Source organism: Pseudopodoces humilis, chromosome 1 (genome assembly GCF_049639895.1).
Source record: "Pseudopodoces humilis isolate 2021_Gansu_Grassland_sample_001 chromosome 1, ASM4963989v1, whole genome shotgun sequence".
NCBI classification, from domain to species: domain Eukaryota; kingdom Metazoa; phylum Chordata; class Aves; order Passeriformes; family Paridae; genus Pseudopodoces; species Pseudopodoces humilis.
This window is the reverse complement of record NC_142200.1, coordinates 65,509,977-65,535,467: the sequence shown is the minus strand read 5'-3', so window position 1 is coordinate 65,535,467 and position 25,491 is coordinate 65,509,977. Positions and strand designations below refer to the sequence as shown.

Sequence of the window (25,491 nt, the reverse complement as noted above, 5' to 3'; positions counted from 1 at the left end):
CTATTGGTCATACTAAATTCTATATTGAACACTGCGATGAGAAGTTTAATGCAGTACAGAGTCAACTGCTTATAAGTGACCCAGGATTAGAGCTCATTTTTCAGCATTGCTTCATACACTTCCAACAGAGTAAGGTTTGATAATATTTAAAAAAAAAATCTCCACAATACTTCTAATTTAGAGCAATATGTATTCATGTAGTTTTTTAGGTATAACTACAACTCTTTGTGGTAGATATTATTTTCAAGTCTTTTCTCTGTCAAAAGGATGCATAGTTTTACCTAGGACTGAGGCATCTTCTGTGGAAGCAGCAGAACTAAGGAAGCCAAAAGAGCAAATGTATTCAGTTCAAGTAAATTAGGTGCATTAGTTGAAAAATACCTCACCAATTCTATTACCAAATCACACTTACATGAATATAAATGAAAAATTAGTTTTCAACCCCTTTTTTTTTAATAAACTACAATAAAACACAAGTCTATCATTTTTATAAGCATGCAAAAATGTTTTTCTATAAATTTATAATTTATACATTTTTTTTAAGAAGTATGGAAATTTTTGTAAGTATTGGCAGGGTTTAGTTGCAGTCACATTGCTTTGACCTGTATCTCTGTAGCTAAGTTCTGTGGATGTGGCCTATCCTGATGCAATCTACCCACCACACTTGGCTATTGGGTGCTGACCTAGTTTGAGATACCAGCTAATCTTGATTTCTCCTGTTAACTGTTTCGAAACTAGTTACCAAAGATCAATACTTGAAAACAAAAGTTCCAGTTCTGATCAGTTCTGATCGCAGTTCTGTGAGTAACTAGAGAACAACGTTACAGACATGTCTTGTTTCTCCAATGCGTTTCTTTTGAGTGCAAATAAATGCACGCTATTATGCAAATTCATTCTTTTAAGAGCATGACAGTAGCAGGTACAAAGTGTGCTTCAGCCAGACTGAATGCTTACTTTATCCTAATTAAAATTACTCTGATGTTAGAATTCAATATACAGTACTCAGGCTGAATATTGTCTTTTTCTGGAAAAGTACGCTGCTTTAATTCAATACAAACAGAATGCTTAAGTAGCAAACACAAACCCTTCACATCTTCAGGCAACATACCCTTCTGTTTTGTTTAATGTAAAAGCATGCTTGATGGAACCATAACAAGTTCTTGGAAAACAGAACAAAAAAAAAAACCCTCTCAGTAAGTGTTGAAAATAACAACAAAGATGCCTAAGTGATCTGAAATGAAGATCACAGGCTTCAAAAAGAAATACTGGAACAGGTTCTGTAACACCAACAAAGAAAGTACGAAATGCTTTGTCTTTCAGCCTGGAATTAAGTTAAATTGTTTTTATTACCAAAGCCAGAAACAGAAAATTTATCTAGAGAAAACCACATGCTTTTTTAAGTGGACTATAATACTATGATTCATAGTGAGGACACAGTATTGCTAGGTTAAAATTGATTTTTTTCTAAAACATAAATTGAGGAGGCAAAACATAAGTAATATGATGTCTACATATCCTAATATTAGCTTGCTCTTTATTTCTAGGTCATACTGAAAACTGACCTGTCACAAATAATAATTCACACTGATTTAAATTAGTGCCAAGAACTGTTTTGATAAATAAAATGTAGAATTTTTACATAAAGGTTAAAACACTACAACGAATCAAGGAGTATAATTACAAATTACCCACAAGTGCAAAAAGCAAAAATTTGATGTCATGCCTTTGTAAAAGCAAAAGTTGATCATGTCTCATTTAATCTGGAACACGTTTCTGTGGCACCTTGCATAGGCATTTCTCCTCTACTGCCAGAATGTAATTGTATTTAATGCTTCTGTTCCTTCTTCCAAATTGCACTGGAATTAGCAGAAGCACTTAGAGTTAGTGAAAAAAAAAGGAAAAGCAAAAGCAAGTGGGAGTGCCCAAGAGAGGAAAAGAGCAGAGACAAGTGCAAACACAATCCGAGCACGTGTGCTGTGCTTCCTTAGGAAAGCAGAGTGGTGAGAGCACAGCTGGCTGATGGGATTTGTCCTTGGCTACTGCACAGGCATCTGTGCCCCACACCTACCCAGCGTGGGACAGGCCAGCTAACACAGCAGGCATCAGGCACACACACACAGCCTGAAGGAGCAGCTCGGTGTACTTGCTACCACCTTAGCTGTAGAGCAAAAATCCATTTCTAATGCTCTTCAGCTACACAAGCTCCTGTTAACCATGATAGGTTCCCAACTATCTTAAAACCTCCCATTAGCCGCTGTAACTAGTGTATCATAGGGCTCCTTGGGGCAAATCCAGCTCCTGTCTTCACACACACAGATCTCGGGCTGATCTTGTCATCTGGACAACAGTCCGACATCTTACTCTGGAGCTGGATCTACCATAGACAGCAAAACATGAATTTTGCATCACTGGAATGAGAAGCAACAGGCTGAGATGTCAGCATGCTGTAAAACCCTTCTATGTCTGACACATTTCCATGTACTCCTTCTGATACAAGCAACAGCCTAACAACTGGTGAGCGTCAAGACTTTTTCTCTAGTGGCCTACTTGGTATTGGTTCAAATAGAAAATTTTTTAAAAAATAGAGGGGGGAAAAAAGGTTGGATCAATATAAAAATATAGACATGTTTTATATAAACCTATACTACCCTCTCACCTCCATTCACCAACACAAGGAAGAAAAGTACTTCATAACCCATACCATCAAGAAATATTAAGCAAAAAGCAAGCCAAATATCAACTATTAACCAAAATTAAATGTTCTGTTATATAGAATATTTTTATTTCTAATCTTAAAATACCATGAATATTAAAATCTAAATAATATTAGATTTAAAAAAAAAATCAGCTTCAAGTTTTGCTTATTATTCATGGCAAGTTTCGTTCTGTAGTGTAGAGTTTTCATCTGGAGCACTATTTAGTAAGAAATGGAACCCCTTGCAGCACAGAACCTGAATTTTAATTTCCCGTGAACTGAATAACCAAAATTGATCCCTCTGAACACCAAGCCTAATGGATAGTAAATTTAAATGTGTGCAACAGAGTTGCCTTTGCCATTATTACCAGGTGATTCAGGTATTAAACACCCTCAAGCTGTATGAAAGTGCTAAAATTCTAAATGCAAAACACTTAAGTTGTAATAGAATAAACCCCCTGGCAAACACAAAGTCCATGCTGACAACAGAAAAGTAACCAGACAGATGAAGTTACACCAGCTTTCAGTGCAGAACGATCCATCTGTATTTCAAAATGAGCATTGCTCCCTCTGCCTTCCCCTGCTTCAGGTGCTGTGTTTTGCTAAGGAGGGCTAAGCCCACATCAGGTCAGGTTCAGTTTTTGAAAGAGAAAGAGTTAAGAGCAAGTTAAGCATCCTCACCTCTTTCACTGGCGTCATCGACGAGGACGATCTCTTCCAGCATGTGCCGCGGGGAGCGGTTTATCACGCTGTGCACAGTCCGCAGCAGCGTGCTCCAGGCCTCATTGTGAAACACAATGACAACGCTTGTCGTGGGAAGGTTGTCTGCATACACCTTCGTTTTACACCTACAAACCAAATAAGAGCAGGTATTTGTAAAGGCCAAGCCTTCAGTTAGAGCTGCGAGTCTGAGGTTTCTCTCTCGAGTATTGCTACTAACATCCCTGATATATCAATTTTATGCAGAGTGTGACAAAGGAGCACACAGTGCACATTTTATACATGCTCAAAGTGCTATAAAGTTCATCAAATTAAAAGATTTATATTCACTTTCCAAAGTTAGCCTGGAAAATCATAAGCATAGGTTTAGCTCTCCTAACAGCATATATAGGGCATTTATGTAAACTATGACATACACTTCAAGTAACCCCACATGCAGCTAAAATTTTTATGTTCTGCAATGTTATTTTAAAACAAATTGTTTTCATTGTCTTCTAGAAAAATAAATACACTGTACACGAAGTACTGATCACAATTCTGAAAAAATTCCAATTCTGCTCTAAAAAAATAACCACACAAATGTAAGTGTTCTCTGCACAGATCTGCTCCTCCTGCACATTTAAAAATAACAGATACTTATGTAAGATTTGATGTTATTAATCCTTAAAGAATCAAAATTTAAGAGATATATGCAGATCTCAAACAAAAGGAAAACACTGAGGTGGAAAAAGAAATATATTCAATGGAGCTCCAGTCCAACAAAAAATCTTTTACTCAAGTTGTTGAGTCAGCTCACTGGAATGTAACCTGATCTAAACACCACAAAAATACATTAACAAGTATTCAGGACTATCATCCTAACAGCAGCACTGTCCAAGGGCTTGAGAAGCAGAGTGCATGTCCTCTACCCTAAATACACAGAAGCAGTGCTTAAGGAACAGCCTGCCAACACAACAGGATCTCAGTGTCAGCATCCAATACCATGCCAAACAGTGACACCAGGAATGTCAGCCAGAACTAGGCTTCCTACATCAATATTTTATTTGCTGGATAACTCTTTAAGCCAGAGCTCTTCTCAGAGCAGCTCTCACAGCAAACCAGCATTTCAGCTCTGAGGTGGTGACAAAAGCCCAGCATGCACAGATATCTCAGAAAGGATCAGTAAACCCAGGTGCAAATGAAGAAATACCTGGAAGGGCTTCTGTGAAATCATTTCTGAGAACTGAAGCAGTCAGATTCAGCACTATCTTCCTTCAACATTACACCTACTTATTATACAGCTATTCCAAATTTAATTATTCTTCATACTGAACTGAACATTATAAAATCTTTATGAAAAGCTTCCGTATATCCCTATGTTATCCTGATTTATTTCACATAAAAAAAACAAAAGCTTGCAAAGCATGCCAACTGAAAAAGCTACTTCTTTGGTATCCCTTGAAAAATAAAATAGCTTTTCACAAAAACACTATGAATTTCAGATGAAAAATTCAATCATAAGCCAAATAATTTTATCTCCATGTTTGCCACTTGTTCAGTCTACTTTGCTACTTTAAACCCAAAATGTTTTTTTCCTTCTGCTGCACTGCTTCCTAGACCAGAAAATAAGTCTCTGATTGTAGACCTTCAGCTACAACAGTAATACAAATCCACCAATTGCTCCTCTACTTTTTGGAAGAATATTTGTAAAAAAGTCGAGAGAAGCCTGTTAGCAGGCTTCTTCTATAAAAAGCAGTAACAATGTGTCATTCAGCAGGAATATCATGTTGGGATAGCCACAGAATCTACTGTTATAGTATAAAATCTCTCATCTTCAGCCTTACCTTTTATCATGGTTTTACGGAAGATTTTATTTTTCTGAGCTCAAATCAATGAACTGGTATAAACATCAGCCAAGTGATCAGGGACTACAATATTTATACAGCATTACACTGTCTGAAATATGACTATATCAAAACATTTGAGATCTGTCATAGAGGGAGAACTTTTTAGCACTAACAGGAAGGCTTACAGGAATTTTCTGGGGAGGAACTCCCCTCCCCACTGCAAGGCATTCCTCCTGCTCTGCCCTGCAGAAGGTGAATCTTCACCTTGCCATAATGAAGCATGTCTATTCTCACCCCCAGAGATCAGCCCTTCCTGGGGTAACAGTTTAGGAGTGACCCTACACTGGCACCCGGTTGCTGGCTGGGTTTTACCCACAACACTTGTTTATCAACATATAAAAAAGGCTGCCAGGCGTAACATAGGGGTGGTTTCATAAAAAAACTGGCTTGATATTTTTGAATGCCATTCTTAATAGAATATTCAGTATGGAATTATTCTGGAAAGATTCATTGATGCAGGCAAGACAAATTAAAGGTTGGAAATATGAGACCTGGCTTTTAATATTTCTTTTACCTGCCCTTCTATATATACCTTTTAGCTATATGTGTGCAAATTGAAATGAATGCATACAAATAAAACCTCCTGGTTTTAATTTTGAAAACACCAGTACCTCCCTTCCACCCCTCAGGAATATATTGCTGCTGAACATAAGACAAATAAAATGGAACACTTGATGCCCATGATTAGACATTAGCCTTCTGAGGAAACCTCATGTTTTATTCTATTAACAAACATTTAAATTAAGAATTCTTTTTGTCTTTCATTTGAAAGCAAATTACCCCAGAAAGGAGTACTATAGAATTTAAAATAAAGCATTAGCTTCAACCAAATTATGCAACATTAGAAGCAGAATAAAACCATGAGGGGTATGACACACAGGCTATGAATTAAGGACAATTTGAATTTTAATGAGCTACTAATACGTTATGTTCCTTTTGTTGGATCGTGCCTCAAACAGTTTTAAAATTGAGTGCATAGCATTAGGAAGGCATACCATCTCCAGTAATTTAATGAAGACTCCAAACAGCAGCTGAGAACGTCTACTCCTCATGGAATGCATCATTCTTTCCTTAATCTACAGCATTCACTATGCAAACTCTCAGTTAATGTGACTCCATATATTATTTAGATTGTGGAAACTCCCCAAAAAGTCATATATTTTAAATAGAAACAAAGATTTCTGTCCTATTACCTAAAGACAAAGAATAGGCCAGATTACTAAAATATGATGTGATGGTGTGATTCAGTGATGGTGTTTGTCTTCCCAAGTTGCTGTTGCAGGTGACGGAGCCCTGCTTTCCTGGAGATGGCTGAACACCTGCCTGCCCATGGGCAGTGGTACATGAATTCCTTGCATGTGAGGCTTTTGCTTTCCTGATGAAACTGAGTATCTCAACCCATAAGTTTTTTCACTTCTACCCTTCTGATTCTCTCCCCCAGCCCACTGTGGGGGCAGTGAGTAAGTGGCTGCATGGGGCTTAGTTGCCAGCTGGGGTCAAACCACAACAGAAATAAAGTGGAAAATTACATAGGAAATAGAATTAGAATTATGAAATATTTTTAATGCCCCATTAAAATCAGATGTGAGAAAAAATAATTAAGTTTAGCACCTATGCTTTTTTAAGCTGTTTTACAAACACAGGGCTATAAAGACATGACTCTGCTCTGACCTTTTTAAGATGCTCACACTTACCCTTCACAGAATTTCATCTTTTTGCAATCTTGCATCATATATTCATAATATTGAGTACTGCAGTCTGGTCTAGGGCCTTCAAAATAAAAATGACATGTACTTGCTGGAGCAAATCCAGAGGAAAGCCACAAAGATGATCAGAGGGCACCTCTCCTATGTAGACAGGCTGAGAGAGCTGGAGAAGAGAAAGCTCTGGAAAGACTTTTCAGCACCTTCCAGGACCTAAATGGGGTATAAATGAACTGCAGAGGGACTTTTTACAAGGGTCCAAAATGACATGACAAGGGAGAATGGCTTTAAACTGAAATTTGGTCAGTTTAGATTAGATAATAGGAATAAATACTGTGAGGGTGAGGAGACACTGTTGCCCAGCTTGTGGATGACCCTGGAAGTGTTCACAGCCAGGCTGGATGCGACTTTCAGCAACCTGGTCTAGGAGAAAGTGTCCCTGTCCACAGCAGTGGGGTTGGAATTAGATGATCTTTAAGGTTCCTTCCAAACCAAACCATACCATTCCATGCTTCTATGAGAATAGTTTGGCCCAGTTTGTTCCAACCACACAGTTAGTTCACATCTCCCCAAGAACACAGAGCAGTGTAACAAGTTAGAATACGTTATAACTTGAAATCAAGTTTACTAGACCAAAAAGCAAAGAAAGGTGGACAGATCCTAGCATTTATCTATAACAATGCTAAAGAAGAACAACGACAGCAAAATAAATAGATGTTGTTATACCTTACACCCTGTAGCCAGAATTTAAAATTTTAAATCCATTACAAAAGCCTTTTAAATGAAAGGCTAAAAGGTACTATGAGTTTTGTTTTGCTATTCATTATTGTGACTCTTTGTGAAGGTATAAGTTGAATATTTCATATAAGTTCTTCAGATTTTACACAGGGAGAGGTTCAGAAAAAAAAAAAATCTGAGGGAATTTTATTCAATGGATTAAGCATAACCACTTGAAAACTACATGATGCTACTTCAAATGCATCTGAAGAGCCTCTGAATAAACTGCTTTCCTACATTCTCTTTCAGCCCAAAGTACAAATAGTCCACAGGAGACATTACAAAAATAACCAGAAGAGACAACAAGTAAGGCAACTATGTCCAAATAAAATTAAGCCATTAAATCTCAGAGCTTAATTGTTGCTTCAGCACAAACTTGCAGGCAAAGAAGACAAGTTTTCATTTTGCACTTTCTATAGCATAACCACACACACTCAATCCTTCTCCACACCTGGCAGAACTGGAAGCCTCTCTTCTCTCACACCAGTGAGGAAATAAGGGAACAAATGTACTTTGCTATTGCAAGGAGAGAAGAAATCTACCAGATGATCCTACAAGATGCCTTAATTGAATTAAGCAAAGGTGAAATTCTTCTGATACCTATCTGATCTCCTCAGTGTCCAACTCAGAGATAAAAAAAGTTACCCACTCTAGCCACAGCCAGGCACGCAGAGACTCGAGAAACCCGGGACATCACCTGTGCTGTCCTCATGCTGCTTCTCTCAGTTTACTGGTGCATCTTTGACAAACATTCTAAATATTACATTAGAACAACCCTGCAACTGTGCAGCCATCTTATAACAGAATAGCACTTGGCAATTTATCAATATTATAAAATTGCATTTATGGATCAATTTATCTAGAAATTATTCCTGAAACCCAAGATTGAGTGCTACATGTGTGATGTTGGCAAATCTTGAAAGACATATATTTACACTGTTAGTAGTGATTCTCTGCACATCCCTCAAAGACATTCTAAATAATTTCTGGAAGTGAAAAACAAGGATTTACTGTTCGGATAGCTCTTAAATACATTTTCATAGGCTAAAAAAATCACACTCCAAACAAAGCTACAAGCAAGGAAGTGGTCTTTTAGGAAATCAGTTATATACTAGCATAATGCTTATGCAGTGAGATACAATGAGGAAAATCTCATTCACTGAGGCAAAGCATGAAATACATTTCAGGTCATTTTCTAGAAAGACAAGGCCATAATTATAGTCTGCATCAGAAATAAATGCTAAATTTCTAAAGTACTACAGTGCAGATTTCTACCCCTTCTGATGCTACCGACATGTTATTCTGCACAGGGAAGAAATGAGAGAACAAGATACACATTGGAACCTTTTTTTTAATATGGATTGTTCAAAAAAAGGCCACTGATAGTTACCTAATCATGAAAATTAACAGTCAGACACTACCTGAGCCATGATTTGCTCTACTTTTTTCCAGTTATATTCCCATATCCCACCAGCCTTTCAACAGAACAAGTCATCAGCAATAATTTACAATGGCTCAAAAACATTAACAGCAGTAAAACATGTATGCAATCCTTGTTTTCTAGCCCAGTGCACACAGCCCAGAGCACTCTGATAAAGGGCAGAGATGGAACACAAGTAAAAGTGTCTCCTGTGCACTGAGCAGCTCAGTTGGGAAATCCCAGTGGAGCTCAGATTGGTGCTCATACGTGCAGCATGATAACACAGTGCCAATGCATTTTTGAAAGCTGATCTAGCAACAGATTGGGGCAGGAAGGGAAGCACGTTTAGTCATTTTACAAATTTAGTACAATCTTATCTTGCATACTACAAACAAGAGTTATAAATAAAAACTGCAGTTATAAATAAACTTCATCTCAGGACTTAAATTTGACAATGACACATAGGAATAATCCAAGTCTTGCTGAAAATCAGGTTAGAGCTGAAGTATTGAGGAAATAGTACATAGCACAGCCTCTGTAATAAATTTGTTTAATATTACTGATGCAGTACATACAACACACATTTCAGTATTAAATATATTGAGAGTCTCTGGAAAGTAAGCATCAGTATCCTTTGACTTGGAAACACACATTTATTTTCCTTTGAGGTTACAAAAGTTAATTCCAGATCGATAGAAAACAAAATCAGAAAATCTGAACTCCTCTCATGAAACTTCAGGTTTAATTACTGATATCTGATGAATATCACTGCAGTGCTATAAAATGTCAGTATTCCATTGCTTACTGTTCATATGCCTTAAGTTATAGCCTGCAATAAAGTTAATGTAACAGAGCTGAGGCACAGCTATGCCCAACAAAAAATCACCTCTCTACTTAAATCACAGGTGAAAACAAGTTTTGAAAAAAGACTTTGAGAGTCACCCCAAAGCTGCTGAGACTGACCTACATTTCCACTGAGGGAGAACGCCCTAGAGCAGGGTGTCAGAGAAAATGTCAAAACACTACATCAAGAACCACTAGGACTCAAGTCACGTGGTGTTTTTTTGGTAAACACTGACAGTCTTTCCTGGATCACAGAATATGCCGAGTTGGAAGGGATGCGCAAAGATCACCGAGTATAAGCAGCAGCCTCATAATATCATTAAAGAGGGGGTGCTAAACAATCTGCTTTTTACATAAATTTTAAGAACATCTCAAGCTTATAAATTGCAGATAATCAAGCTGGATAAAGAACTAATTTTCATATAGAAGCAACACGGCTAAAAGGACTAAAAGCAAGTCTTCTGAGAGATATGGGATCGCTAGCTGTCGTAACACACCAAACCACATTTCACTACTCAGACTTTGCATACAACCACAGCTTTAACATGCAACTGAACAAAGAGAAAGCACTGCAGATAAGGTTGCAACAAAACTTCACACTCCCCTGAATCTGTTTCTTCCAATCAAATCAGAACAATTTATTATAGAAAGAGGCCTCCTTTTCTATAATTCATATCACAACTTCAATTAATCCTTCTGAACAGGTGCCCTGAATGCAGGCAAATCCCTTATCCTTATTTAAACATTTAAATGCAGCCTGCTTAATACCTGCCTTCAATAGTATTACATAATTTACCTGACATCAAGAGTATGAAATTTTCCTTTCTTCTGACCTCAAAGATTTGGATATAAGAAAGGTCGCATTATCTCATGAGTCAAGTAGAAATCTTCTTAAACCCTGAAAACAAAATCCAAAATGGTTCTTAAAACCATTGTGGTTACAGAATTCGAGCAGAACTTCACAAAAATAATAGTAGCTGCAACTGTTTTCCTTATCCTGAAAGCGATCACAGAAAAGCATCTCTTGACAGAAGTAAAACCAATTCTGTCCTCAGAGACTGAAATTGAACTTTAAGATCTCTAGACCAATTATTTTCCATACCTGACCTAACAATCTGAATAAATTTCAGGATATGGCAGCTCATCCAAAATGGATGAGCATGAATAAGAAGACTGCAACTAAGAATGAGACTGCCAAGTGCTTGAGCACATATACATCTGGGTGTGTATATATAAATAATCTCTCTGCATGCGTGTGTATAGCGTAACCCCCTCCCACCACCCAAAAAAACCCCAATTTACACGAAGTAAGCTGATTTTTAATGTTATTTCTCCCCCCCCCCCCCCCTTAAGCTTTCTCTAGGGAAAAGGTTTATAGAGAATTTCTTTCAGCTAACTCACTAAATCAATGTGAACAAGGACAATTCCAAACATTGATTCTACAAGGGGTCAGTAACAAGCTCTAGGCACCACAAAAGCCAGATGAAAAAACATTCCTGCTTGAAAGAGCACTAAAGTCTTTAATACCTCACATGCTTTCAGACTTCCATGACATTGCTGAAAGTTACATTGCTGGTGATGAGGTCAGCAGATGCCAGGTTAATTAACAGCCTGGATTTCTAGATTGAGTCAAAAGCTCCCGAGTCTTCCACCACTTATGCTGACAACTTTGCTCTTTTTTAATTGTCTTTACATTACTATGACCTAAGCTAAATGAATAACCAAAGTTCACAAAGTATATCACAAATTTTGAAGCTATTAAATCCCCATGGCCTTATGGAGATTTTAATGCTCAGGTTCTGTAAGAAAGCTTTTCTCCCCACATTCCACATAATTCAGTGCAACTGTGAGCTGCTGCCAAAAGCAATAAACCCACTTTTTGCCATTACAGTTTTGTCCTAACCCCTTCTTTCCACCAGATCTGGTAGTCATATGGCTGCTGTGCATGTTGCTTCAGCTTGCTGAATCAACAAACCATACTTTTTTCCACCTTTTGGTGTCCATCCAGCCAGTGAACATCCAGGCCACACAGTCATCAGATTATTATCAACAAAAATGATGAAAAAACTTCTTTCATCTGCAGTCCACATTTATACCAAATTATATGTAGTATAAAACTTAGCTATTCTCCTGAATTAAAATAACTAAGTAGAGACCACACTTTCACAAGCCTCAAATAGAAGCAACTACCTTGAGTACTGTCTTTTTAAAAACCCATGAAATATCACACTTGAGTTCAGAGCACACTCTTGCATGTGTGTCTTCATTTGTTTTACTATGAATAGTTCTACTCAAGTTATTTTCCTTCCATTGAGATTGTGTTAATTCTATGGATGTGTTATATTTTGATTCAACTATAGTATACTAAAGTATAAAGCAAATAAATTTGCTTTGAGAAGCTAAAAATCCGAATTCCAGTGTATTCTCACATGCATATGTCATACTTAAAATCAACATTACATTTTTAAAGCACAGATATGAAAACCAGATTGTGGTAACTGAAAAAAATTATATTGTATCATCTAATTAATGGTGTCTAAATTTAAATTCTGTTTTTTCTAACCAAAGATCAGACAGAATCAGTCGGAATTATTATTTACTAGATTTACTTAGAAAGAAGACCAGCATAATTGCCATAAACTCCAAAACATACATGTAACTTAGAAGAATGGCTTTTAACCTGGTCTACTTCCTCCCAGTTGTGGAAGAAAGCTTGGCAGCAGGAACTGAGCAGGGTAGTTTGATCCAGAAAAAGACATTTCAATAATAACAATCTGACAACATTAACGCTCCAGTTAAACATGAAGCTCTCAGAGATATGCACCTTTCTTTATTCCATAAAGTGGCTGAAGTTGTAATTTGTATGGATTTAAACACAGTTGATTCAAAATATGTAGGGTCATCTGGCTAAAAACTCTGATTAGACTTTAATATGATTTATAGCACTCAAAATGCCAGCACACCTACCTTCCTGAGTACAAACAGTTTGAGAAAATGATAGTTAAAAGATCCCAGACTCTATGCAGAACTAACTGAGGTATAATAAGATGCCTGATACCCTTAATTCTGGCAAAATTATATCAACTGGAAAAAAAGAAAAGTAAGATCTTCCATGCCAAATGGTACAGAGCCTGTTAGCCTTGGAGAAAGGGTTGCTGAGGACCATGCAAGGAGTGTGGATACTCCTGCTTGCTGCAGGTCTGCTTGGGGAAGCTCATCACCTTTCCAAGAAATATCAGCCTGCAAAATATGACACCCTACTAGCAGTGCATCACAAGCTCCAGTGGGCACCAGAGCCTACATGAACACAAAATCATTCTGTCACAGCCATGCCTTCATTGTTGGAAGACTTGATTGCTTGTGCCTGAAAAAAAAAAAGAGTGTTTTAAGCAGCTTTTTTCAACTGAAAAAAATCTCAGAATTTGGTTTAAATTCTCACAACAGGGAACAAATATCTGCTTAAAAGTTTTATATATTCCACAAATTGTTAATTAATGAGTTCAGGCTGGAAAGCTCAGCCTCAGAACACAATATTCATTCTTCATTTTGCAAAGCAGTTTCTGAAGTCACCTCCAACTGCATTGAGAGCCAAACCAAGTCATACAACATGTGCAAATTTCATGTTTTCAACCCCTCCACTCTTCAGCCTGAACGCCAATCTAAGGCACACAGGCACAGCTGAACATGTACTTTACTCACTGGCACCTATTTTATTCATCGCCTCCCTCATCCTCAGCAAAAACAAGGCAAGACTCTAGTGTTCCTGATCATCCATCTTCTACTCTTTGCTGTCACGTCAAGCCCACAGCTGCATATTTTCCAGGCAACTGTGAATCAACTCCCACTTTGATGATTGATTCACAGGCTAGAATAAGACATGCTTGCAAGAATAATTATATTAACAGCTTAAAACCAATCTGGTATGCACAGCTGCTTCTTCCCATGCAACAGCTTTCCTCCAGAGGTTGTAGCCTTGTCCATTACATTAGTTTGTTACACTAACATGTCCCAGTCCAGATTCAGGGAAGTATCCAGGTTAAAAAAATTTCTTCTCGTTTCATTTTTTTCTGTTGAGCAAATGCCACTGAGTTGGGATAAAGAGAAGTAGTGCAACGTTCCCAGTTACAGACACAAAGTGACCAGCAATCAGGCACATGGCCATGATTTTATAGGTGTCTGTGTGCATCAGTAATTTTGTGCCAAATAACAAAAATATATATGAACCTGTAAATACAACTGGGACACACTTGGCAGAACAGAGATGCCAGCTTCTGTAGATGTCTTGTACTGAGGAGTTCCCTTAGCTGGAGAAGTGCCTAGAACTTTTTAAAGAAGCTCACATTTTTGTTCTTCTAGTAAGGGAGCAAAATTTCTTGGCCGAAACAGAAAGAGGATGCCCAGAGTGGATCATCTGCAGAGATTAACCTGTGAGCACTGCAGGACCAATGCACTTGTCTTTGCACAGGTGATAGGGACTTGGCAGAACTAGAAATTAATTGAAGGATAAAGCAGTCTACTTCAAAAACTGCTCTCCAGCTGACACATCATGCCATCCCCATTAAATACATGTGGCAAAATGGTCCTGGCAGTCTTAATTCCACCAGCTTTCCGATGATTAACCGCTAGGCAAAACCTCTGCAGGCATCTGTACTTCAGAAAAACTGACATGCTGGAGAATTAGAGGACTTGAAATAATCACTTCTTCTGGCCACGCCACATTAAAGGAAGCAACCCACAAAACTTGTGAAGAAAATAATTACATGGTTGAACAGCTAAGCGTGCCTTTGAACATATCCTGCTTTTTCAAAACCTTGATTGAAAGTGCTACAGGCAGCTGTGCTGTAGGCACATAAATATGGTAAGGAATTAAAAATTACCCATTCTCATTCTCCACAAACTATTTCTATATTATCAGGGACATAGATAGAAGAAGTTATAACAGAAGTAATTCCACTAAGACAGCACGGAGTGTTTCTGACTTTGGAGTATTTTGACTAATCAGATAAATAGTTTCATCAGACATACACACAATACCAGCGTATATTTATAGTCTTCACAATTCTGAAAATGGTTACAGTGCTCTGGAAGAGTAATACTGATCCACACATACAGATTAAGATACCCTTGCATTGTAAACACAGTATTGTTTTCAAATCTGCCAGAGGAATGTTAACATAGTCCATGACTTCTTAGTTAGCATGCCCTTATAAAGTACACAAACTGAAGAGATTTTTGGAAAGTATTTTCCTCTCCAAAAACTATTAAAAACACATACACACGTAAATGTTAAAATTTTGGCAGGAATTTACAAGAACAGAAAAATCCAATTCTGAGACTATACCTAAAATTTTATACCAAGTATAGTGGGAGTATAGTATCATGAAAAAATGGAAAAGAGAAGCAAATGCAACATTGCAAAACTTAGAGCACACATCTTACTGTAAAACACAATAACTGCAGAGCATAGGCAAATGTGAAAGACAAAAATTTCTCTTTAGCTACACTGGATCTTGAAATTGCAATTTCCATTGCCTGCAAACTTGAGTGATGACTAGGTAATAATTTTTTAATAGTTTATAACAAATTATTTTTCCATTTTTGTCTAATTCAAAGTCTAGACCTCACAAAGGTTACGATTAAGTCAACCTTTTAGATCCTCAAATGTATGTTTTTATATTTGAAAATCAATTAAAAGCCTAGATTATGTCAATCTTGTGAAATAATATTTTGAAAAATATGCCTCCATTATTAAGAACACCAGCAATGCATCAAGAACACCAGCACTACCAGGAACTTACAGAATCACTTTCATCACAACAGATGAAGGCACCTAAAAACCAGTTCTTTATCACTCATTAAAAATGAAAAGCAGCAAGAGCTTCATCTCACTCTGCTAATATTATCTTCTGAGGTAGGATATGAAAACAAATTCATCCAGGAGCTAGGCCTTGCGTATACAGCAGCAAAACAGAGCTTTTAAAGAAACGGGGTTTCCATAGCATATGATTCTTGCACGAGAATGTAGATAATTAGGAAGATTTTATTTCATAAGATTTATTCAACCTGAATGTCCCTTTCATAAGGAAGAAGGGTTGGGGTGCAGGAAGTCATCAGCTATCATGTCAGAATAGTCCCAGGAGAGTAAAGCAATCTTATTTTTTGTTATATCAAGGCTACAATTTTCTTTTTAATTACTTAAGACTCAAATAGCTCTGAAAGGATCAATATTCTAAAGGCAAGATCAAAAACAAACCAGATGGATATTAGAAAACATTATAATACAATCTAAATGAGGCTTTGCACATTTCATTAGGTAAGAAAATTTTTGAAGTATTTCTCTCATCACCCAATCTCTTTTATTTTATATAATGCAGAATTTTAGTCAGCCTCAGTGCAAGCATTACCTGAATTTTTCAAACAAGTGATTTTTTTCCTGAAATGCCAACGCTTAAGTTAACTTTCCTTCAACCAAATTAATTTCTATTCCCTGAACAGGCATCATACTTGTAATCAGATTCAAAGTTAAATTACACTGAAGAAAACTGGTTTCTGCTGGTCCATCTTATTTTACAAATAAGTATATTGTATACAGGAAATTCTCCAAATGTTTGCTTGAACAGTAATACCTTAGAGACCTGTTGTTTTGGATTAGTCTGCACACTCTTCATTTAAAGAGAGTGCATTTTTAATACAACATAAAGTACTTACCCTTCTAACCTGACATCAGGTAAAGATCTGTTGAGTGCAATCATTTCACTTGCCATTAAATTAAATTGATTTATTTTAAACATTTCTTTCATTTTCTCTTGCTCCTCTTTTGGAATGACAACGGGCTTCCCCATCTCTCCAGGTCCTTCATGTGGTTTTTGTATGGGTTCTGGAACTTAGAAAAAATAAAATGTTACTAACTCCTTTTAAGCTTGTTTTTGTTTGTTTATACATTAAATTACACTGTAGGAGTGCTCACATTTAGAACAGTTCTAAACTCACCAGGTTTTGAAAGTGAAAACCAATCTTCACATTTGGGAGTTTAACAGAAAGAGTTAGGTGCTTTTCTTACACACCACAATTCATGTAAGGAACTAATAAGGATTTATTTCTATCTACTATTTCATCATAATTGACTTTATAAAGTTCATCATAATTTCATCATAATTGACTTTATAAAGTTCCTGTAAAGGAAAATCCACTTTTTCTAGGAAAGCCTACATGCGCAAGAAAAATCTGGGATATAAATGAGGGGAGATCTCATCACAGTCTGCAACTTCCTGATTGCCTCTTCTCACTGGTGACAGTGACAGGACCTGAGGGAATGGCCTGAAGTTGTGTCAGGGGAGGGTTGGGTTGGATATTAGAAAAAGCTTCTTCATCCAAAGGGTGTTTGGGCACTGGAGCAGGCTCCCTGGGGAAATGATCACAGCACCAGCCAGAGTGCAAGAAGACTTTGGACAACACTGTCAAGCACATGGTGTGACTCGTGGGGTGTCCTATGCAGGGCCAGGAGATGGACTCAGTTATCCAGATAGGGCCCTTCCAACTCAGCTTATTCTGTGACTCTGTGATAAATGTTGTTTAATCAAACAGTGAAGGCTTGATTAAAGTAAAAGTGTACCTTTACATTTATTTCCACGTATTGATTTTGACATAATGAAATTGGCAGCAACAGTTTAGAAACAATTCTCTTGTTTGTGCTAAAGTTATTTTTATGCAACAAAATTACATTTTCAAGCTTGAATTCAAAATTACATTTTGAAGTTACATTAGTACACAAGACAGTAACACTACACATCTTAAACCCAATGAAATCTTAAATACCAAATACATAATCAAACTGAAGAGGAAGAATGGGAGAAAAAGAATTCAGACTCTGGAATTATTTAGGGTTTTAAACCAAATACGTAAAAAAAATCAGAACAGTTTTTGAAAAAAGTTACACTTCTCTTTATCATTCACTTTTCTCCTGAACAGAAATGCTCAAATACTGTATTTGAGTTACATTACTGCTTTATAAATTCAGCAAAAGTTTTAATTTTAAAAAATAGCAATTAAAGATGTAAACAGAGGAACAGAAAGTATTTTAAAATAAAGACACCAAATACCCAAGAAACAAGCCTAGCTTCAAATTATCTTTAATTTCCATCTAGGATAGCACAGTGAAATTAAACCTTAGGCAGAGAGTAAAAATAAATTATCCACTTAAAAAAATAAAAAGGAAATTTTTAAATTTTTAAAAATTTAAATTTTTTTGAAAAAAGGCCTGAGCCTTCCATCCTGGCTGAAAACTTAAGACTTAAACATATATTACTAATAAGTGAGGCTTTTTTCTGTTCTGCATTTAGCGTTAACTGGTAACAAGCACAACATGCTCCTTGAGAAACTTTCATTTTCAAGCTCCTGAGCAATTGCACCAGTTGCATTCACACGGGGGCTTTTAGCAGAGAAAATCCGCCCATCACAAGGGAGCTTTCTCTTTACCAAACTGCTCTTAACTGCCAGTTGAGCTTTAAAACCCTAGAAGCTGCCAGCCAGCCACCCATCCACTGAAAATCGATGGAGTAAGTGTGTTTGAGCAAACCCTGAACAGATGGGTCGAGGCGCTCGTTTCAGCCATGGGCTAAGCTGAGCAAGCAGTTTGCTTTGCCTCTTCAGAAGGTATGGTTGGAACCTGCATCCAAACCTGCTGACTTGCAACTGCATAACCTTTTAAACTAGAATTTGTGCCTTCTGGGAGGTAATTAACTTAGAATCACGGTATACAATAAAGTAATTATTTGGGCTTAATTTTATACATTCAGCTTGGTATTATTATGTGGGCTAGCACAACAATTTTTCTTAAGTGTATAGCAATGAGTACATAGGTTCACTTAGACAGAAAATGACTAAACAATGGGTGTTCCACACACCTAAAACAATTTTTAAAACCCTATCAGAATATAGTTGTATGCAGCATGTTTTTCAGAGTTCTGAAGAGTGAATGTCTTATCCTACCCAATCACCTATTTAGAAGGAAAAAAAAATCCTGTTTCATTTACACTTCCAGTTCTTAACTTTTACTAAACCAGTTAAACTGAATAGTTAAATCAGCCAAAAGCTCACATCTCACATTTGCAGATCTGTTAAGATAAGAGTTTAGCACATCAGTGACTTGGATACTGGTGTACAAATTCCACAAATTCATCGGTTGATTGTTAAAATTTCATTAATAAATACATACTGCTTGATTGCACATTTTACCTCAGTACCCCATTCTTGCACAAAAGTCCAGCAACAACTAACTAGATCCAGGTATTCTGTGCAACTCACTAAATGCAGTCAAGATGGGGCACAGGCAAGGCAATGACTTTCCAAGAAAAGTTAACCATCTTCTCTAAAGTTTCTGAGAACCATCTTCTCTTGGGTTTTTTTTTTTGGCTTTTTTAGTGGTTATCTGTTTTCCTACAGAAGCACGTAGTTTTCACTTAAACACAAACCAACAATGTTCTCCCAAAATGACTAATAAAAGCATTGTTGAAAATTCAAACCACGGCTCTCTTTTGTCAATTAAATGCTAAAAAAATATCCATTCAAGGACTATATGTAGTGATGGCAGTCTTCTAACAAACAGAAATTTAATTTATAGCTAGTTATTTAGTTTCAGAACTAAATGAATGACCGAATCATGACCTGATTAAATAAGAAATCTAGTAATGTATTTCCAGATATTTCTTATTTGTATCGGTAAACCATTAGTTTCAAAGAAGGCTTGATCTCTTCCAGACCTTCATTAAAAAATCAGAAACTCTTAATATCTGTGGATTACAAATTTCTTTTTACCAGGCAATACGCCTGACGAAAACCAGATACTTCAAAATGTAAGACCATCTAAAGGCAGGAAAAAGGCGTGGAATCTTCTGGTGAGATGTCTTTAGAACCCATGTAAACTGACCAATGCTAAGTTCAGCCACCTTTGGAGGCATCACCATAATTACTTGAAAGCTCCTTGGACAGGTAAAAGTTCAGAGCAGTTCTGCCTCTTACACACACCTCAACTTTAATAGAACAAGACTGATTTATGATAAGTGGTTCACATTTTCAATAATTAAATTTTGAAAGTGCTCACTTTTCCTTTTAGGATTTTTTTCATGGAGATGAGATTATCCAGAACCAAGACACAATTTAGAGATTCCATCTTTAGCAGAGCTCAAAATTCAGAATGCAAGGTCTTGATTGGCAACTGACAAAAATGGCTGATCCTAGTTTAACTTTGTCATTGCTCCATGAAAAGAGTGCAAATAGCAAGGAGCTGAGATTACATGACTCTTGCAATTCACCAGTCCTAATTCTGAAAGATTCCCCAGTGCCCAGGGCTTCTAATCATTATGCAAGGGGAATGCACCTCAAGGTAGAAAAAGCAAAGGGAAAGAGGATGAATCTGAAACTTTATTTAGAAACAACTTCAACTGCCAAAGCTGGAAGTTTTTTTTTCAATCAGACCTTTAAGAAGCCTGTAACTGGGAGTAAAGAATGACTCATTTATTCTCCATTTAAGTCAAGACCTCAGAGATGACATACAGGGTTCTTACAGAAATAAGACAGAGCTACATAAAAAAAAAAAAAAAATCTTTATTACTTTATTAGTAAAACCACATTATTACCTAGGCATATTTTGTTTACAAGAATGGTCCCTTATACTGTTAAAGAACAGCTTGAACCTTCTCTGTAAGTCTGAAACTTGTTTGCATTTTTTAAGCTCTATTGCAGTCTGTGAAATCTAAATTGTAATGCTACCCCCATATGAAAACAATAATGCTCGAGTAACAATCCTATGAATTTTAGATTTGGAAAAAAATCCTACATAACATGGATGACATGGATGATGCTTACTAAAGCTAAGTGATTTTCTTTCCAATCCATAGCAACATTTAAACTTACAGCAACAGCCTTCCATAGACAGCAATTAATTACTCTGTGAATTTTACTGAGTAACCTTTGGGAATTACAAAAGGGGAACCACCACCCAGAAGATGTGTCAATAGGAAGAACACGTGTGACATTTTGGATAACAGGTGTGCACTATCCATGTCAGAGTACCTGAGGAAACCTCAGAGCTGAGCACTGGGAGAGAGCTTCCCCCAGTTTTCCCCCAACCCCTCTGGGGTGGTCACAGCAGTAACAAAAAAGAGCAGCAATATCAGTCAGCACAAGCACAGACTCCCTCACAGCTCATGGATTGTTGCTGGAAACAACACTATCAGGTGTTCTGATCCCAGTTCCCCAGGTTACCTCATGAAGATATTGCAGACGTCTCCTGCCATGGTGGAGGGGGTGGGCAAAAGCTTAAGTCCACAGCCAAATCACCCCACACAACTACAGTCACTAGATTCCAACTATCCCACCCTCTGGTATAATCTTAATTACTCAGCCCTGTACTCACCAGACCCCAGAAGGCATCTTCATCTCTACTGTCTTCCTACCTGGCTAGTGGCCTTCCCCTTTTCTACCTCACATATTGTCCCCTCAGCTCCACACTTGTGTCATTTCAACTCCCAGCCCTCAATCTCTGTCATGGCAGACACCAAGGTTTTTATCTCACTCATCTTACAGTTCTCCATAACCATGTACACTGAGTTTTCCACAGATGCACATTCCTTAAGTGTTCCTTATTTTGAGCAATTTAAAAAATATTATAGCAGTATAACTAAAATCCAGTATTTGACACATAACCTGGAATTCCTGATTTAAGATGGTGGTATCTTATGCCATCAATACCCAAGGAGAAAGCTTTCCCCCAAAAGCAATTTTGGCTGTGGCTCTTGCCTAATTCTACAAAAAGAAAATCCTCCTGTTTTCTGTATTAAAGACCTATGGAAAACATTCTTCTAACTTCATGAAAGCCCAAACTGTCCAAAGTCGTCCTCAAAATCCTTTGCTCCTGCTGAATAGCTAAAGACTGATTTTTCCAACTAGACAAGTACAACAAAAAATAAACTCTTCAGAAAAACTGACTCCTGTGTTGAGCAAGTTCATTAAATATCATGGAATTCCTCCATGAATTGCAAAGAGGAGCTATATACCAGAGTGACATGGACAAGAGGTTATTAAATTCAGAACACCAGCATAATTTATGCTGAATCAAGAAAACTAATTCAATTATGGAAATTAAAAACAGAGGAAAAATTGAAGTGAAAAAGCAGATTTTGAAAAAAGCTTCACAGACAAAATAGCCTCAATGTTATCTGAGAAGACTCCAGGCACTCTGAGCGGGAGTAAATCCACTACAGATTCCAAGTCAGTAAACTACTGGAACAAGCAAAAATATCTATGATCAGGCACGCAACTTGGTTAAAAAGAAATGTCACAGGGTCAACCAAGGTTTCTAGCAGACCTATTCCTGCATGTACCTTACTACAAATCAGCTATTAAAAAAAACTAAAAAACAAACAAACAAACAAAAAACAAACAAACAAAAATCCCCAAGAAAATGTACAAACCTATACACAAGGTTTTGTTTGGGTGGTTTTTCATTAGTTTGTTTTCCAGCCAACTATAAGCTATTAAAAATAGATCAAGAATTTTAACACACACAGGTCTGGGTAAAGGTCAGAATGAAGACTGTACTCAGCTACGTAAAATTAGTGTTGCATAGGGAAGTCATAATACAAATCTGTCAAAACTGAAGACTTTCCCTCACCTGAAGGTTTCCCCAATGACTTCATGTGTAAAGTCATCTGAAATTTCAACATTATCAATACATCACTCTAACTTGATAGATATTGACTTCACCTGCTGTTTGCTGGCATAAGTTATCTGCTTTATGGGAAGCCTAAAAGTGGATCTATTCCTACATAATAACACATCAGTCATTGTCTTACCATATAAGAATTTCCAAACTTCTGAAAGGAAAAAAAAAAAGAAAGAAAAAGGCAAAAAAGACCGAGTTCCTGTGCAAGACATACTTTCTACATGAGCCTAATTAATTTTCTTGCCACTTTCCTTCCCACTTACTGAAAAAGAAACGCAAAAATTGCAATGCAAGCAATGTAAAATTTAAGTTCTGCAAAATTCCGGTGGATTAGAACCCCTTTAAAATGTTCATATGCAGTCATGAAAACAGCAGTCCAGAGGTGCTGAACACAGAAATTTTACATTCTATACAGTGCTCTCTGTGGAGATTTATTGGCTTGTTTTCATCACAGAGAAAGAAAACAAGTAAACCAAATCTGACATTTCCTATATATCTCCCCAGTGTTATTCTGTAACAGACCAACATTATTCTTAAAATACTTCTGAAAACTTCCCAAGAAGATCAAGGTTCATACCAGATTGTCAACAGGTGAAAAAGTTTTTTTGTGATGGAAGGCAATAACCTTGAGTGCAATTAACTGATTGGACTTAACAATTAGCAGTACTGAATAGTTTTCTAATATCAGCAGTGAAACACAGACACAGCCTTTTCAGTGGGAGAGACACCAAACTACAAAATTAGATGTTTCACAAACAAACTGGAGGCGGCAGCTGCCTGCAGTTCTAAATGCATATGCTGAGACACTGCAGGGATGAGAAATCTCCCTGCACCAATCCTTTCTCCCATGTGATCAACTATGCTGGCTTCCTAAAAATAAAGTTGGCAACATCAATAGTAGTGCTGTCAAAAAAAACCCAAAACAAAACAACCCCACACCCAGCTCATCTAATTGGCAATAACAAAACTGAAAGCTTATCTAAAAACCTTTAGTATTGAATAATACAGCTCTCACTTAAAAGTTATGTACATATTCACTCATATTTGTCACTTTTACATTCAAGTTCATTCTATTACCATAAACCCTTTCATTACAATATTTACTGTGCTTTATTGCTATAGTCCTTGACCAAGTTTTGAGTTAGGTAGGTTGTGGGGCAGGGGGTGTTTTTCAATTTGGTTGGTTGAAGTCTTTTTGCAGAGGCAGGCAGCCAAGTGAGCCTGGTTATTGGTTTGGTTTGTTTTACTAGCAGGTCTAATGAAGTTAATAGTGCTTTTGCTTCCTCACTCATGGGAATTTAAAATACACTTTAGACTGCATTAACATGGCTTACATTTCTGCACTTCTTGTTGCATAGATTTTAGAGTTTATTTCATATACATTAGTGCTTAAAATTCTACACCATAAGTGTTTTAAATCTGCAACACTCATCTCAGGCAATATGGTTATTCCTTAGTCATTCAAAGAAACATGGAACATTCTGTGATACCTAAATGCTGACACAATGCAGTATTGTTGAGAAAAAAAAAATCCCAAATCTTTAAAAAGTCTGCAATTTTAAAGGAGCATAATTTAAAGAATAATCATGCAGAAAACTTACCATCTCCAGCTGGCAGGCCTCGTTCTTTTTTCTCATCACATTTATTGCATTCACTGAAGTACAGCAACAGAAACATATCCAGAAGGACCCAAACCAATGAGGTGGCAAGGACCACCTTGCAATATGCAAATTTTTTCATGGCACTTTAAGTCAAATACAAAAATAAAAAAGTATAAATAAAAATATCAACAGGTTTTTTTAATCCAGTTTGAGAGACCACGTTCTATATCTGGAAAAGAAAAAAAAAAAAGAAGTCACAAAATTAACCTGAGGACAGATGTTGAAAGCAGAAATTTTAACTCCATTTTAAAGATAAGTTACTTTATGATGTATGCAAGACAATGAATGCCCTATGCATTTCAGTGAGATAAGGGAATGGGGTCAATTATAGCAGCATTATTCCAGTCCTTTATTATGTTACCATACATAACCTGAGACATTAAAATGAGTGACCAAAACAGAGTTCTCTGCTGAGCTACTGGAAAAGAAGGTAGGCACATCTAATGGCATTAGGAGATACTCTCTGGATCCTCTGCAAACCAGGACAACAAATGATTGGGAACCAGGAACATCTCGGGAACTAGGGTATCAGTCTCTACTGTGTGAACCCCATGGCTAATATTTCTCATGCTTCTCCCATGTAGCACACACTGACATTCTGGGTCCATCACTAGGAGTGCCAGGATTTTACACAGGTTCTAATGGCATATTGCACATTCATCACAAAGACAAATGGTTTACTTTCAGCAAACCAAAAATAAACCTCCCTTTTGGTAAAATTAAACTGTAGGCAAGGTTAACAAAGTACCAATAAGCTGCCATGATAATTTACTAGGTAGTCAAAGCTTAAGTTGGAAATTCTGACACTTAAACTGCCCTTGTTAACTTAATGTTTGATTATAGAGAAAACCTTTATACATTTTTTAATGTGTATACATTACAATTTTTGAATACCAACCTTTGAAATTCTCTTTTGCCCTATTCAAATTACAGATTTTATTACAAAGACTGCATATTTCCATGACTGGTAGGGCAGAATCAAGAACAGCTTTGAGTTTCCTCATAGTAAAATATGGAGGGGTTTAATTTTTAATTTTTTTTTTTTTTTTAACCACCACTGACATA

General features: G+C 36.9%; 1 protein-coding gene across 2 annotated transcripts in view; it reads right to left on the bottom strand.

Annotated features, from left to right (window-relative positions):
- The window catches only part of GALNT1 (polypeptide N-acetylgalactosaminyltransferase 1), an 86,448-nt gene that overhangs the window by 20,196 nt on the left and 40,761 nt on the right, over positions 1 to 25,491 (bottom strand). For both annotated transcript variants that reach the window (XM_014256805.2, XM_088061367.1), the window contains exons 3-5: positions 24,367 to 24,595; positions 16,753 to 16,927; positions 3,377 to 3,543 (exon numbers count right to left, since the gene is read on the bottom strand). In XM_014256805.2, coding sequence (XP_014112280.1) covers positions 3,377 to 3,543; positions 16,753 to 16,927; positions 24,367 to 24,505 — 481 coding nt within the window. In that variant the 5' untranslated portion in view covers positions 24,506 to 24,595. The remainder of the gene's footprint in view (positions 1 to 3,376; positions 3,544 to 16,752; positions 16,928 to 24,366; positions 24,596 to 25,491) is intronic.